The sequence below is a fragment of the Halichoerus grypus genome, chromosome 10 (assembly GCF_964656455.1).
Source record: "Halichoerus grypus chromosome 10, mHalGry1.hap1.1, whole genome shotgun sequence".
Classification (NCBI taxonomy): domain Eukaryota; kingdom Metazoa; phylum Chordata; class Mammalia; order Carnivora; family Phocidae; genus Halichoerus; species Halichoerus grypus.
The window spans coordinates 49,126,393-49,142,485 of record NC_135721.1 but is presented as its reverse complement, the minus strand read 5'-3'; the positions used below and the strand labels follow the sequence as shown (position 1 = coordinate 49,142,485).

The window sequence follows — 16,093 nt, the reverse complement described above, 5'->3', positions numbered from 1 at the left end:
TGGCCAAAGGCACAAAAGTAGTAAATGCAGAAAACAGGTCCCCATATTTAATTATCAAATGACATTGAACAAAACAGCAACTGAAAACATCCCAATTTGTTTTCTGTAAGAGACAGCTTTACAAACAACTTAGTTAAATAATCAAGATAAAAAATTGTCCCTACACCAATAGTACAGGTTTGTAACAACAAAATATATAAAGCAAAAGTCTAAAAGGAAAGCACAAGCAAAAAAAATATTTTTAAGATAGACTGGACTACAAAAAATTAAACTTCTGTGCAGAAAATGATACCATCAAGAAAATGAAAAAACAACTCACAGAATGGAAGAAAGTATTTGCAAATCATATATCAGGTAAGAGACATATCCAGAATATGTAAAGAACTCCTACAACTCAACAATAGAAAGACAACCCAATTAAAAACTGAGCAAAGGATCTGAATAGACTTTTCTCCAAAGAAGATAAACAAATGACTAATAAGCATGTGAAAAGATTAGCCATTAGGGAAATGCAAATCGAAACTAGAGTGAACTGCAGCTTCAAACCCACTAAGATCAGTAGTATTAAAAAAAATCATAAGAAGTGATGACAAGAATGTGGAGAAACTGGAACCTTCATGCATTGTTGGTGGGAATGTAAAATGGTGCTGACATTTTAGAAAACAGTTTGGCAGGGGCGCCTGGGTGGCTCAGTTGGTTAAGCGTCCAACTCTTGGTTTCAGCTCAGGACATGATCTCAGGGTCGTGCGACTGAGCCCGCAGTGGGCTCCATGCTGGATGGAGCCTGGCTGCTCACCTAGAAATTCTACTCCTATGTATATACCCAAGAGAAATGAATACATATGTCCACACAAAAATTAGTACAATCATGTTCATAGAAGCAGTGTTCTAACAGCCCCAAATGGAAACAACCCAAATATCAACTCATGAATAAATAAAATGTGGTATATCCATACAATGGAATACTACTCAACAATAAAAAGAATTGAAGTACTGACACAACCTACCACATGGATGAGCCCTGAAAATATTATGCTAAGTCAAACACACACACAACCCCACACTGTACAGTTCCATTTATATGAAATATCCAGAAGAGGCAAATGCATAAAGACAGAAAGTTGTGATTGCCTGGGGAGTGGGGAAAGAATGGAGAATGACTACTAATGGATGTTGAAGTGACGAAAATGTTCTAAAATTAAATTATGGTAATGGTTATACAATTCTGTGAATATACTAAAAACCAGTGAATTATATACTTTAAAGGGGTGAACTGTTTGGTGTATTAATTATATCTCAATAAAGCTATGTTTTTTTTAAGAATTTTATTTTTTATTATTTTTTTAAGATTTTATTTATTTATTTGAGAGAGAATGAGAGAGAGAGAGCATGAGAGGGAGGAGGGTCAGAGGGAGAAGCAGACTCCCTGCTGAGCAGGGAGCCCGATGCAGGGCTCGATCCCGGGACTCCAGGACCATGACCTGAGCCAAAGGCAGTCACTTAACCAACTGAGCCACCCAGGCACCCCTCAAAAAAGCTATATTTTTAAAGGCTGTATATTTCACTGTTAAATTTAAAAGCTTAAAAACAAAATCTTAAATAGCATAAAAGACTGAATGTTAATTGCTAGTACCCAAAGAGCAAAATGAGGAAATGACTTCTACTGAATAGTGATATGAAAGAAGACTAGAAATAAGCGATGGGATTTGAAAAATGAAAATATGGAGCTATCGTTCATGAGTGATTTCTGATCAACATTTTAGTATTAGCACTACAGAGCAGGAATCAATATTATTTTAAAAACAAGACAGGTCCTGGGGTGCATGGGTAGCGCAGTCGATTGAGTGTCCACCTCTTGAATTCGGCTCAGGTCATGATCTCAGGGTTGTGAGATCGAGCTCCGCGATGGGCTTAGCACTCAGCACAGAGTCTGCTTGAATTTCTCTCCCTCTGCCCGCTCCTACTCATGCATGCATTCTCTCTCAAATAAATAATCTTTTTTAAAAAAGAAATTAAAAATAAAAATTAAAAAAAAAAAAGACAGGCCCTAATATCTTATGGGCCTCTTTCCTCATCTGCAAAATTAGGACTTGCAGCTAACAAAATAATTTTTAAGATGAAGACAGAGAAGGGGCGCCTGGGTGGTTCAGTCGTTAAGCGACTGCCTTCGGCTCAGGTCATGATCCCAGGGTCCTGGGATTGAGCCCCACATCGGGCTCCCTGCTCAGCGGGAAGCCTGCTTCTCCCTCTCCCACTCCCCCTGCTTGTGTTCCCTCTCTCTCGCTGTGTCTCTCTCTGTGAAATAAATAAATAAAATCTTACAAAAAAAAGATGAAGACAGGGAAGAAAGAGACGGCTGCTTTCCCAAAAGAATTTGTTAGGCAACAGCCTCTATATGTGTGGATATGCTTGGGCCTTTCAGAATACAGTGAAACAGGAGAGGCACTCCCTTATGATATATGGGAATTGACTACCATTGCATGCACTGTTCAAGATTAAAATAAGGAGAGCTATACAATGAAAAAGTCAAGCCACTGTGGCTCCTCAAACAAAAACAGGTAAGACTGGAAGACTAATTTGGTATCCCAGAAGGGAAAGAAAGCAAGTAATGATTCACAAGCAACAGCCGGCAAAGGAAAGACTGGTTAGGCAATGTAGCTAAGTGGATTTTTGTGAAGAGCAGATATTGTGGGGATGGGTATACTAATCTTACATTTACCACAACTACTGTTCTTCTCTTCTTTAGTTCCTCTTCAGTTACAAAACCCAGCTCAGGAACAGCTAAGAATCTGGTGCTTTAGAAATGCTACTTCAAAAGATGGAAGAAATGAAAAGGACTATGAAGAGCAGTAGAGGAATTTGAGATTCACAGTTGAGGGGAAAGTTAAGGAAGAGAGCCTAATGCCTTAATCAAACCTATGTAATGACTGTGATGGAAAAACAGAGGGGATAATAATGATGGAGGGGCATCCAGGGTAAGGCGTGGGCTCTGAAACATCAAGTCTGTGCAAGCTGCTGCCTCTGAATGGGATAAGGGAAAGCGGTGAGATCATCCCCTATGAATATGGGCAGAAACCACCTAGACTAAAGACAAAAACTAGGTACTAGTACTTGCATTACAGGATGTTCAAGTGCTTGAATCTTGGGGATGACAGTAAGATTTAGGGTTACCTGCCAAACACAGGATGAGGCCAAAAATTAAGAGGCCCTAATAATGATCCACGGAGTCAGGAAAAGCAATTAAAACTGGTAGGATAGGGCAGTCGTTCTCAAACCCTTTTTTTTTTTTAACCACGTCCCCTTAGGGCAAAAGATCCCATAATCCACCTACCCCTACAAAACTCCACCTTCTAGGGAAAAAAGAACTCAGTGATAACAATGAAGCAAATTTTAGGGCGAATGGGTAACATATTTTAACCATAATGCATATATCCTAAGTCAAGACACTAGAAAATTATAGGCCGAAATTCAGTTGAACAGCTATGCATTATGATTCAGTGGAGGGTTAACATAATAAATCACAACAAACTACACTGATAACACTAAATTAAAGTCACTTATCATATAAACCAAGAACGACAGCAATTGAAAACCACAACCAACTCAAGACAATATTGATGGTGTTCTGATAAAGAATCCTTCCTAAAAACTCTGGTAATTCCAACTGCTCCAGTGGGAACTTTGCTTGGCTGCGAACTGCAGCTCAGTAGCCAAATTTCTTAGTAAAATACTGAAACAGCAACCTCAGTAACTCCAGTAACATTTTGTGCTATAAAAACCCAATGTTAATAACCATTAATAATGCACTTAGAATACTAGTAAGTAGTCTGTAGCTTTTATAAAAGATTATGAAATAAGGATCATTCACCCTTTAGAGCTCAAGAAAATGGGAAAAGAAAGGAGTATGACGGTCATGATCCCAATACAATAAAGGGACTACTCAGGATGGTCATGACCAGAGAAGGCACAGAGGGAAACAGGCTAACAACGTGCCCGAGAGAAGAAATATGTGCAGGTGGAGATGAGGAGTAAAGCCTCCAGCCTGCTCCTCCTTCATTCAAACACTCTTTCATAAGGCAACTCTCCCTATGGGAAAAAAAAAAAAAAAAAAAAAAGCAGTGAGTAATAACTCCTTTTTTGAAGGGAGGAACAGTGTCCCAAAACTGTACAAGCTGGGTAGGAGAATTATCTATCTACTGACTGCATGGAGATCAGGAGGTACAACAGAAAGGATGAAGATGAGTTAGTTCCAGGGCACTAGTAAACAGAGGGGAAAGGGAAAGGTGACTTGAAATTGAATTTGGTGAGTAATTAACAGGAAATACAGACAGATGACAACCACCAATTGAGACATAACAACAGAGATTAAGAATGCACACCCTGGATCGAGGCAGCCTGAGGAGGAATCATCACTCCCCCACTTTCTGTGTGACCTTGGACAAGTCACTTAACATCTCTGTGCCTCATCTGTAAAATGAGGGGAAGAATAATACCCACCTAATAGGATTGTTCTGCGATTGAAATGTTTCATTTGTAAATTGCTTAATACAATGTCTTGCACTGTACATAGTAAGTGGTGCCTGAGTTTTGATAAATACACGAAGTTGAGGTAGGTGGAGGTTTGTTTTAACATCTACAAATAAAATGGGGGTGAGGGGGCAAAGTAAGAGTATAAGGGGCTAGGCAGAAGGGGTAATAACTTTTTCTCAACGATGAGACTACCATAAGGCTGCACCTTTGGAAAAGGTCTTCCTACTAACAGGGTTCAGCAAGTACCCCGTCCCAGGAGAGGGGCGCGGGTTGAGGGAAACTTCCTTCCTTCCAGGCCTAAGATTTTCAGAAACTCGTTTCTGAGAAGTGGCTGTGATTTTAAGAAGGCACGAATTTAACTTCCGATCATCAGACCGTGGGTGAATTTATGTTTTGTCTGTTAAGCAGGACTTATGTCTAGGACAGGATGGGGTCTGAGTCGGAGGGGAAGGGTGATGTCCCCAAGGGGAAAATCTGCTAAAAGCCACCATCTGCCGGGCGCGCTCTAGTCGTCCAGCTCCGTGCTAACCTCGGAGGAAGAACCAAGACTGCCCCAGCCTGGAGGAAGGCAAGAGGAGCCTCCAGAGTAACTGGGCTTTGGGCGCCGGCGGTCGAGGAGGGACCCACGTCCGGGCTGTGGAGGGAGACCCGCCTCGCCGAGGGTGGAGGTCGCTCGCTGGGATCCTCGAAGGGAGGGGCCGGCGCTGGCCCTACGGGCGGCCGGCCGGGCGCAGAGCCCTGAAGGAGCCTGGCCCCTGTCCCGCCCGTGCCCGCCCATCGGTGGCCCCGGTCCCCGGGGTACCTGAGGGTGGGCCCGATGCAGGCCGTGTCGGTGCTCTCGATCTCTCGCAGGATCCGCTCGTGCTCCGCGGCTGTCTCCAGGCTCTCCGCCTCCGCCATCTTACCCCGCTCCATAGACTGGGGGCGCCCGGCAGCGCGTCCCCTCCTTCAGCTCCCCTCACCTTTGGCTCCCTCTCTCACCCTAGGTTCCAGAGCCTCCCCAGCCTCCGGCTACCCGCAGGACGACCCCTCCCTCGGGCTCGGCACGCCCCCTTGCATCACCGCGTCCGCCGACGTCCCGCGCAACGCCTGCTGGGACCTGTAGTTCTCTGGGCAATGACCGACTGGGTCCTGCTCATTTATTTTTTGAATCCACAAATGCGTGTAGAAAACGCCACTATAAGCCAGGAACAGTTAACGACACCGCATGTGCAACGGTAACCAAGTCAGGCAATGGCACTGATTCTACAAATTCTTGTTTAAGACCCTTGCCACAAAGTGCACAAGGCCCTGTACACGCGAAAAATAAGAAAGAACAAACTGGGTTTCTGCAGATAGCGATCTTACAAGCTCTCAGGGGGAGAAAGCTGGAGAATCCCCAAACTAAGAAATAAGACAGAATGTGGCTGTGAGCCAGTTCTGAGAATAGAGTTCAGGGATCAGTTCTGGCTGTGAAGGATTCATAGAAAGACTGGGCCTGGTAGTTTAAAAGGTGTGATTGGAAGGTGTTAGGAGCGTCCAGAAAGCCAACAAAAACTTCATATGCTCTGGCGTGTACAGAAGTAGTAGTAAAAGATGGGGCTGCAAAGGTACCCTGAAGAGAAATACTGGGCTGAGAAATTTGTACTTTATTCTAATGGTTCCACTGGTCCAACAACTGACTGCATCAGAAGCACTTGGAAATGTTTTTTTTTAATGCAGACTAAAGGTCCTAAACCATCTGGACATTCTGATCCAGGCATTTGCATTTTCCCCAGATTAGAATTTCAAAATCATATTTATTGATCACTGCTTGAGTTTTTACATAATACAGTGAATGGAAATCTACTGGAGGTTTTTAAGAGTGACACAATCAGAACCTTGGCATAAAACTTGGTCAAGAGCAAGTATCTGACGTCTGCAGAGATAGAAAATTTGGAGACGGTTGAACGCTATAAGAATTTTAAGGCCTAAACCAGGAAAGTAGCAATGAGAATGAAAGAGAATGGAGAAATGGAAAAAAGCAGAATTGGCATGACTTACTAGATATGGGAATGGAGGACTTTGGGTATCACTCCAAGGTTTGGAGCAGAGTGACTGGGAGAATGATTTGCCATCAACAAAAAGGCGTGTAAGAACCAAACTGTAAGTTGAGGGTAAATCATTTCTGCTCCAGCCACATACCATGGATTATTTATTACACAATCATTAAAGAGAAAAAGAAAACACTCTATATTCAGATACGAAACTGTCTCCAAATTGTAGGGTTGAGTGGGAAAAAGCAAGGCATGAAACAGTATACAGAATATGTTTTCATTCGTTTTTTTGAAAAGAATATTTATATATATGCTTATATATACTTGAAATATGACATAGAATATTTCTGAAAAGATACCCAAGGGGCGCCTGGGTGGTTAAGCATCTGACTCTTGCTTTTGGCTGAGGTCATGATCTCAGGGTCCTGGGATCGAGCCCCGCATTGGGCTTTATGCTCAGCATAGAGTCTGCTTGAGATTCTCTCTCCCTCTCCCTCTGCCCCTCCCGTTCATGCTCTCTCTCTCTCTCAGATAAATAAATAAATCTTAAAATATATATATATATGTATATATACGTATATATATACATATATATACATATATATACATATATATATAGCCAAGAAATTGTTAACAGTAGTGGCAGCCAGAAGCAGGATTGGAAGGAAGGGGCCTAAAGTAAAAGAAAGGTCATTTTTAATTATGTATGCACTTTTGGAAATCTTTCCCTTGTGCATATACTGCCTTTTTCAATAAAAATAGTAGTTATTAACTGAAAACACATTTTAAAAATAAACAAACCAACAGTGAGGAGAATGAGTTACAAGTCCTGGTGTTTGCCAAGAACTGAGTAAGTTGCTAAACCTGTCTGTTTCTCGATAATCTCTGGCTGTCCTCATTTTATTTAATTACTCATGCTTAAACAATCCCAGACAGATGTAGGAGAGGCAGGGAAAGTATGGAGCCTTTCATATTTCTAAAGATCTCTTGAAATACATGACAGAGGGTCCCTTCAGACATGCATTTTAACATCTCACTCAGCAAAAAAATTTTTGTCCATTACAGGAAGCAGACTGATATGTAGATCAGATATGTATAGTAGCGATTAAAGTAGCTTCCACTGCTGTCAGCAGCTTTTCTGAGCCCTCGTAGAATCCAGAAATCTCATACATTACCAACAAGGGTGTCTGGAGTGACGAGTGTACAAAGCTACAGTGAAGACAGCCTGCCTAATGTGAATGCCCTCTAAACAGAGAGAATGTTAGGTCAGTGTGGAATGACCAGACAAGGACTCAACTAAGAGTCAGGGGGCCTTTAATTCAGCTCCAGCACTGTAGTTAAACTGTATCGAGCACTTTCTGTGTGCCTGGCACAATACACAAAGTAAGCACTTCACGTAGATCACTGAATTCTTACATTAATCCTTTGCAGTAGATACTGTGTATCCCATTTTATAGATGAGAAAGCTGGGAAATTATAAAGCTGAGGTAATACCTCAAGTCTCACAGCTAGTAAATGATGAAACTGGTATTTGAACTGAGGTCCATCGGATTCTACTGCCCATTTCCTGACCATTCGGCCATACCATCCCACCCATACCCTCCACTGCCGTGAATTGATTGTGAGAGCTTACACGAATCATTCTGACTCTCTGCATCTGCGTCCACGTTACTATCATGGATTGTGTAATTTCTCAGCCCCCTTCCAAATCACCTTAAAGACCTCTTCACAGAACTACCTCCAGGGAAATGCAAATCAACCATTACATGGCTTGGCTGAGAGTTTTCTCAAATCATCACACATCAGCAGATCTTTCCTAATAAATGTATTGAAAAACATCCGCAGAGAAGTGGGCCTGCACAGCTTAAAGCCATGTTGTTCAAGGGCCGACCGTGTTAATACATGACTCTACCTTGTTTCCGTCACACGGTGTGATCTTGAGCAGCAGCAGTAATGACCCTACCATTCATTAAATGCCTGTGGGGCTCCAGGATAGGCTTTCCCCCACTCAGGCTTCACCATCATCCTGCTGTGAGACAAAAATGGTTTTCTCCATTTTAATGATGAAAAACTAAGGCCCAGTGTGGTCCAGTAACTTGCCCAAGGTCAGATGGCAAATAGCTTGACAGACTGAGGTCAGTAGCCAGGCCCAACCTCAAAGCTCATACACTTTCTTTGACTGTTTTGACTGTTCAAGTCTGTCTCTCCAGCTGTACCGTGAGCTCCTTGGGAGCAGGGGCTGCCCCAACAGAGGGCTCGGCCGGTAAGACCCGACCTGTCCTGGGTGCAGAGCATCATGCTCCTTCCTTCTGTCTCTCTCCATAGTCCTGAGGTAGGATTCCATGCTGGCGGGAGGGTGAAGGAGAAGAACAATCATTGAACAGCACATGAAAGCAGCTCAGCCCCCAGGGCTCTCTTTGTCATGTTTGCTGCTCCAGCCTCTTTAGGGGCTGTGAGGAGGCCTCCCTGGAGTCTGAGCTCACTGGGTCCCCTGGGCAGTGATGTCAGCCTCCTGCTCTGTCAGACCCTTGAGGCCACAATCCCACTGACATCACCCATGTTTCCGTGGCACTTAGTAAGGAACTGAGACCCCGTCCACAGGCCCCTGCCTGAGACAACTTCTGTAATCATGATTTTGGGGGTCCTTCCCTTTGCCCAGAGGTCTCATTTCATGTGTGAGCAGTTTTTCTTGCCATCTCTCACCCTAATTTGCCTGTCCCTGAAAACGGTAAGCTTCGCTCATTACTTCGCTCTACACATACACTGCCTGGAATCTCTGACACACCAACATAAATCAGGAAACACAGGGAATTAAAAAAAAAAAAATCTCCCTCAATGATCTTGTCAGACTGGAAAAGGGAGAAGTGAAGCAAGAGGAAATTCGGACAACTTGTCAACTTTTCCAGGACCTGACTGTCGCAGGGCTGCTCCACTTTAAAGTGGTTGGGAACTTGTAAGGGCTTCAACCCTGAATTTTTGGGTTTTTAACTTGTCAGTCTTTGTTAGCCATAAAGAAGCCATCTCCACAGAAGGCTTCTTCCCTCCATTTTGGCAAAGTAGTCATCAAACAACCACATAGTCGCTTACCCAAATACCTGGCACTATGGGATATGGCTGAAAATACAAATTAGACAGATATTCCTCAGCTTAAAATCCTCACATCGTTCCCATTGCACTTAGAACAAAATCCAAACTTAAACCATGGTCCTGTGCACCTTCCCCCCCTGACCACCCAGGCTTCATCTCGCACCGCTCTTCCTGTGTTCGCCCCCTCTGGCCACATCAGCCATCTTACAGACTGGCAAACACACCAAAATCTTGACCACTTTAGGCTTCACAATTTACATTTCTGTTGAGGGCTGCAGGATGAGTGGGAGTTAGTAGGTCTTAGATCAGTTAGGTCAGTTATCTCCTGAGAGTGACAAACAGATGACAAACAGTGACTGATGTGACTAATGACTTGAGCATGGTGTTTGAAGTATTAAAAGTCCACATTGAAAAGATCTGGCAGGGGGTGCCTAGGTGACTCGGTTGGGCACCTGCCTTTGGCTCAGGTCATGATCCTGGGGTCCTGGGATGGAGCCCCGCGTCGGGCTCTCTGCTCAGCAAGGGGTCTGCTTCTCCCTTTCCTCTGCCCTCCCCCTGCTCCTTCTCTCTCTGTCTCTAGCAATCTCTCTCTCTAATAAATAAATAAAATCTTTAAAAAAAGAAAAGAAAGAAAGAAAGGAAAGATCTGGCAGGCCTGGCCATAAGAAAAGTAACGATCAAGCCAGGGACCTTGGGGGGCACCTGGGTGGCTCAGTTGTTAAGCATCTGCCTTTGGTTCAGGTCGTGATCCCGGCGTCCTGGGACCGAGCCCCGCATTGGGCTCCCTGCTCGGCGGGAAGCCTGCTTCTCCTGCTCCCCCTCCCTCTACTTGTGTTCCCTCTCTCGCCGTGGCTCTCTCTGTCAAATAAATAAAATCTTAAAAAAAAAAAAAGCCAGGGACCTTGGGATTTGGTCAAGGTGCTGCTCCCATAGAGGAGGGAAGGCAGGGGCTGAGTTAGTGCACTAAGTTCCTCTGCGGTCACAGCACTGGCTTACGGTTAGAAACTCGCCTGAGAAGATGAAGACCCCATTCTTTTCCTTCACAGCACTCATCCCAACTTATAATCATATACTTGTTGTTCGTTTCTTTGTTTCTTTCTCCCTCACTGTAAATCTAAGGGTGCAGGGACCATGTCTGAGTTGTTTAAAGTATACCCAGTATCTAGATCAGTGCCTGGTATACAGTAGGTCCTTAATAAATCTTTATTGACCAAATGAATGATAAAAAGTGATCCCTGCATTTAGAGAGTGTCTTGTCTCATCTAGGGAAGCCAACTAGCACACACAAAGCAGTTATAAATTTTGCTTTATAAACTGGATATGCAAGAAATGGTGCATTACTTTAATTCTCTTCAATCAAATTGAATCTACCTCTGGTGAGCAGAGATTTAGTCTCAATCCAGGCTTGGGCAAAGGCCCAGGGGCCTTTCCTGAAGCAGAACATTCAAGGGGTGCTCTTCAGCTGTCATGTTCATTGAACCAGCCCTGGGCAGGGGGTGGGGGTTGGGGGGGTCCACAGCCTCCAAACCACCCTTCCCCTTAGGAAGCATTGTGGGGTCGGTAACCCTGGTGTCTGGGGGGCATTGGTTGGCCATTCTTTTCTCCTGTCTCACTACTTCCATAGGGCATCCCAAAGGGACAGGCCAGGGTTCCCACATGCTTGAGAACCCCTAAATCACCCCCAAATCTTGGAGAACTCTTCCCTCCCTTTACCCTCTCCACTTCAGCCTTATCCCTTCAGAGACTGGCATGCTCTCTCTCCCGATACCCTAGGGTAAACCCACTGAGGAACTCAGACTTCCCTCTGACTACTTTCATTTCTGTCTTGCTATTGCAAATGGCTCTGTGACAATGGTATCCAAAGCCAGACTGCCTCCCTGGAATGGGAGAAGGAAATCAGGAGAGTGAAAGACAATGTAGAAGCTCAAGACATTATTCTGCTCTACACCAAATAGGAAACTTCACAAAGACAATACAATCAAGTGCTCCATTGAAAACAGCCAAGTCCCAAAGTGTACGGTGTGATCAGGGGTGTTTGGGATTAGTTTTTCCTTCATCTCCCCAAGTCTGTCTTAAGCTCCCTCTCACAACCCGTGTGCCCATCCTAGACAATCTCATTCTCCTGTACCCTAGAGAGACATTCCTGAATACACATTTACACCATGAAGTCTTGTCAATGATTCTCCTTCCACGGTGTCTTGGACCTCCCCACCCTTGGTCTAGCACCACCACTACCATCAGAAGTTAAGGTTTAACATCCTGTGCTGGGACTTCTATAATAGTCTACCAACTCATTTTCCTAAAATCCTCCTTCCCCATCATTCATTCCTTTGCTCTTCTATTCCAAAATCATTTTTTTGAGCAACTACAATGACACTCACTGTGTAACCCTGTGCAAATTTCCCAGGCCTCAATTACCTGTAAATCAGGATGATAATGGTAATGAGAATATCTCTCTTCTAGGATTGGTATATTGTTATAAAACAGTGCCTGGGGAGGCTCCTGGGGGGCGCCTGGGTGGCTCAGTCGTTAAGCATCATGGTCCCAGGGTCCTGGGATCAAGACCCGCATCGGGCTCCCCGCTCCGCGGGAAGCCTGCTTCTCCCTCTCCCACTCCCCCTGCTTGTGTTCCCTCTCTCGCTGTGTCTCTCTCTGTCATATAAATAAATAAAATCTTAAAAAAAAAAAAAAACAGTGCCTGGCACATAATAAGTGCTGGATTACTGTTGGCTATTATATTGTGGCTACTGTCATTATGGTTGTCATGGCTTGCTAGGCACTCTCAGGTGCTAGAGACACAGTGGTAACAAGTGAGACAAAAATCCCTGTCCTGGGGGACCTGGGGGGCTCAGTCGGTTAAGCGTCCCACTCGATTTCCACTCGGGTCATGATCTCAGGGTTGTGAGATCAAGCCCCGCATGGGACTGCCTGCTGGGCATGGAGTTTCTTAAGATTTTCTCTCTCCCTCTCCTCCCTTTGTCATTTCCCCACCTCCCTCTGTTAAAAAAAAAAAAAATCGTGTTCTTACAGAGCTTACAGCATAGGTGGAGGACAATAAAAATGTGTGTGTTTGTGTGTGTGTGTGTGTGTGTGTAAAAATCTCAGCTAGTTACAGGGATTATTTACAGAATTAAAATGGAGGTTATTTCACCCATTAGGATGGTTATTATTTTTTTAAAAAGCCCAATAAATAGCACGGAGTTGGTGTGGATATGGAGAAATTAGAACATTAATGACTACTGGGTGCAGCCACTGTGGAAACCAGTATGGCAGTTCCTCAAAAAATTAAGCACTGAATTATCATATGATCCAGCAATTCCACTCCTGGGTATATACCCAAAAGAACTGAAACCAGGGACTCGAACAGATACTTGTACCCCAGTACTCATAATAGCATTATTCACAATAGCCAAAAGATGGAAACTACCCAAATGTCCATTCACCTGTATGTATGAGTGTGTGTATATAATATATAATATGGTAATATATATATACATATATACATATGTACATATATACATATATCATATATATATTACATATATGTGAATATTATTCAGCCTTAAAAAGAATGGACTTCTGACTTGAAGACATAATGCTAAAATAAGCTAGATACAAAAGGACAAATATTGTGTGACTCCACTTCTGTGAGGTACCTTAAAGAGACAAATTCATAAAGTCAGCAATTAAATAATGGTTGGCAGGGGCTGGAGGTGCAGAGGGAGATGAGAGCTGTTGTTCAATGGATATATACAGTCTAAGTTTGGAAAGATGGAAAAGTTCTGGAGATGGGTGGTGGTGATGGTTACACAACACTGTGAATGTACTCAATGCCACTGAATTACACACTTGAAATTATGAAGATGGTAAATTTTGTACTATGTATATTTTGCCACAATAAAAATACATAAACATTTTTTTAAAAAGCTGAGTGACATAATAGTGCCTGCACATGTAATTTCTAGATTGATGATCAAAGAAGGTGTCTCTCTGAATGACAAGAAAAAGCCAGCCATGTGAAGATGGCGGGTGAAGGGGAAGCAGTCAAGACAAAGGGTAGAGACAGTGCAAAGCCCTAGGCAGAAACACCTTTGAAGTGTTCTGGAAACCTAAAGAAGGCTCATGTAGTAGGAGCGTATGGGGCAACGGGGGGGAGAGTGGCTGGAGTGGAATTAAAGGGTGAATCCAATAACCACTGACAACTCTCTCAAGAAGTTTTTCTATAAAGGGAAACAGAAATGGGGCAGATGTTAAAGGGGCCTGTGGGGAGATTTTTAGTTTAGTTTAGTTTTTAAGATGAATGATCCAGCAGAGAGAAAGAATTGACAAGGCTAAAAGAGAGAGGCAATGTTGTACGACAACATCCTTGAGTAAAGAGAAGGAACCAGGTCCAGACCACTAGCGGAGTTTCTGGTGAGTGGTGATGCCAGCCTAAGTCCCCGATCCTGTATTTCTCAGTTGTGGGACTGGGCATACATTCCTGTCCTTGTGTTAAACAATACTGAAATCCAGTAACGGTAATTTAGCTGATGGCTCCAGGAAAGACCTGCTCCTGGGAGAGAAGACTGTGACCCAACTAAAATGACTTACTCATCAAGACTCCTTTAGACCTTCACCTCACTGAAGACTTCACCTCATGCTCACCATTCCAAAACTCATACAATTGCTCAATCCTACCCAGCTCTCCTCCTGGCAGGAGGCACCTTAAAATCACCCAGCCCTAGCCCTAAAACATCCTATCCTCATGTCCCTGTTTGGAGACACTGCTAAGACTCCAGCAAGTGGTGTTCTCCATTTTTGCAGCAAGTCTAACAAACTAAGCTTACCTTGATGAACAAATTTTACTGTTGGTCTTTGGGGAGTTAACACTGGCTTTTGATGGAGGCTGGGGTGTTCATCCATTGGAACAGGAAGTCGGGTATAGATGCAAGTGTTTGGAGGGTTAGGTGGTGGAGAGGTGATGGAGCCATCTTTCTAATTATACCATGACTACCATGTATTAGTTCCCTATTGGTGCTGTCACAAATTCCCACAAACTTAGTGGCCTGAAACAATACAAATGTATCATCTTACAGTTCTGTAGGTCAGAAGTCTGAAGGGGGTCTCACTGGGCTAAAATCAAGGTGTCCACAGGGCTGCATTCCTTCTGGAGGATCCAGGGGAGAATCCATCTCCTTGTCTTGCACAGATTCTCCCTGCTAATTGTGGTCCTTTTAAAGCCACCACTCCTGTCACTCTGCCCTCTACTTCTATCATTACAACTCCTTCTCTGACCCAGACGTTCCTGGATCCCTCTTTTACTCAGAAAGGCCCTTATAAGCCCGCTCACGTTGGGCCCACCTAGAACATCCTGGACAAACACCCAAATCAAGATCCTTAATCACATCTGCAAAGTCCCTTTTGTCAGGTAAGGTAACATATTCATCATTTCTAGAGATTGGAACACAGGATTCTTTGGGGGCCACTATTCTGCCTACCACATACTATTATAAACCTATGGTATTATAGTTTATAAGAAATATATATGTTTTGTCTTCACCCATAGTTCCTGGCTCACAGCTTCCAAAACCCTTGGAATTTCCCAAGGGATGAGAGTGATGGGATCGTCTTTTGTTATAACACTTTAACTTCTGTCCTCAGTTCCTGAGTGGAAAAGATAAAATGGGTGTCTTGTTATTCATAACAAGCCCCCTCAACCACACATAAGTTGATGTTAATAAGGTTACTTTTGGAAAGCCCCTAGGCAACGTAAGGACAGAAGCTGGTTGCCAGGGAAACCAGCCAGGTGATTAGAGGTTTGGAACTTTCAGCTCCACCCTCTAACTTTCAGGCAGGGAAGAGGGGCTAGAGATTGAGTTCTTTTTTTTTTTTTTTTTTTTTTTTTTTTTAGGTTTTATTTATTTATTTGAGAGTGAGAGAGAGCACAAGCGGGGGTCAGTGGGGAGAGGCAGAGGGAGAAGCAGACTCCCCGCCAAGGAGGGGAGCCTAATGCGGAACTCGATCCCGGGACTCTGGGATCATGACCCAGACCGAAGGCAGACACTTAACTGACTGAGCCACCCAGGCGACACCAGATTGAGTTCAATGGGTCAATGAAGTTCACTAGGTCAATGGTTTTTGTTTTTGTGTTTTTTTAATTTTATTTATTTATTCATGAGAGACAGAGAGAGAGAGGCAGAGGCAGAGGGAGAAGCAGACTCCCTGCTGAGCAGGGAGCCCGATGCGGGACTGGATTCCAGGACCCTGGGATCATGACCTGAGCCAAAGGCAGATGCTTAACCGACTGAGCCACCCAGGTACCCTAGTGGTCAATGGTTTAACCAGTCATACCTACATAATGAGGCTCCATAAAAATCCTTGAGTCTGGGGTTTGGAGAGCTTCCAGGTTGGGAAACCAGAATGCATCCTGTGCCAGGAGGGTGGTGCCCCCCCAAATGCACTGGGAGAGAAGCTCCTGCATT

At 43.9% G+C, this 16,093-nt stretch overlaps 1 protein-coding gene across 4 annotated transcripts in view; it reads right to left on the bottom strand.

Annotated features, from left to right (window-relative positions):
* The window catches only part of EXOC6B (exocyst complex component 6B), a 590,843-nt gene extending 585,277 nt beyond the window's left edge, over window positions 1-5,566 (bottom strand). For all 4 annotated transcript variants that reach the window (XM_078056409.1, XM_078056408.1, XM_078056410.1 and 1 more), the window contains exon 1: window positions 5,333-5,566. Coding sequence is in view for 3 of the 4 variants with exons in the window: in XM_078056408.1 (XP_077912534.1) it covers window positions 5,333-5,445 (113 nt within the window). In the remaining variant the exon portion in view is untranslated. The remainder of the gene's footprint in view (window positions 1-5,332) is intronic.
* Between the last annotated feature and the right edge of the window lie 10,527 nt (window positions 5,567-16,093).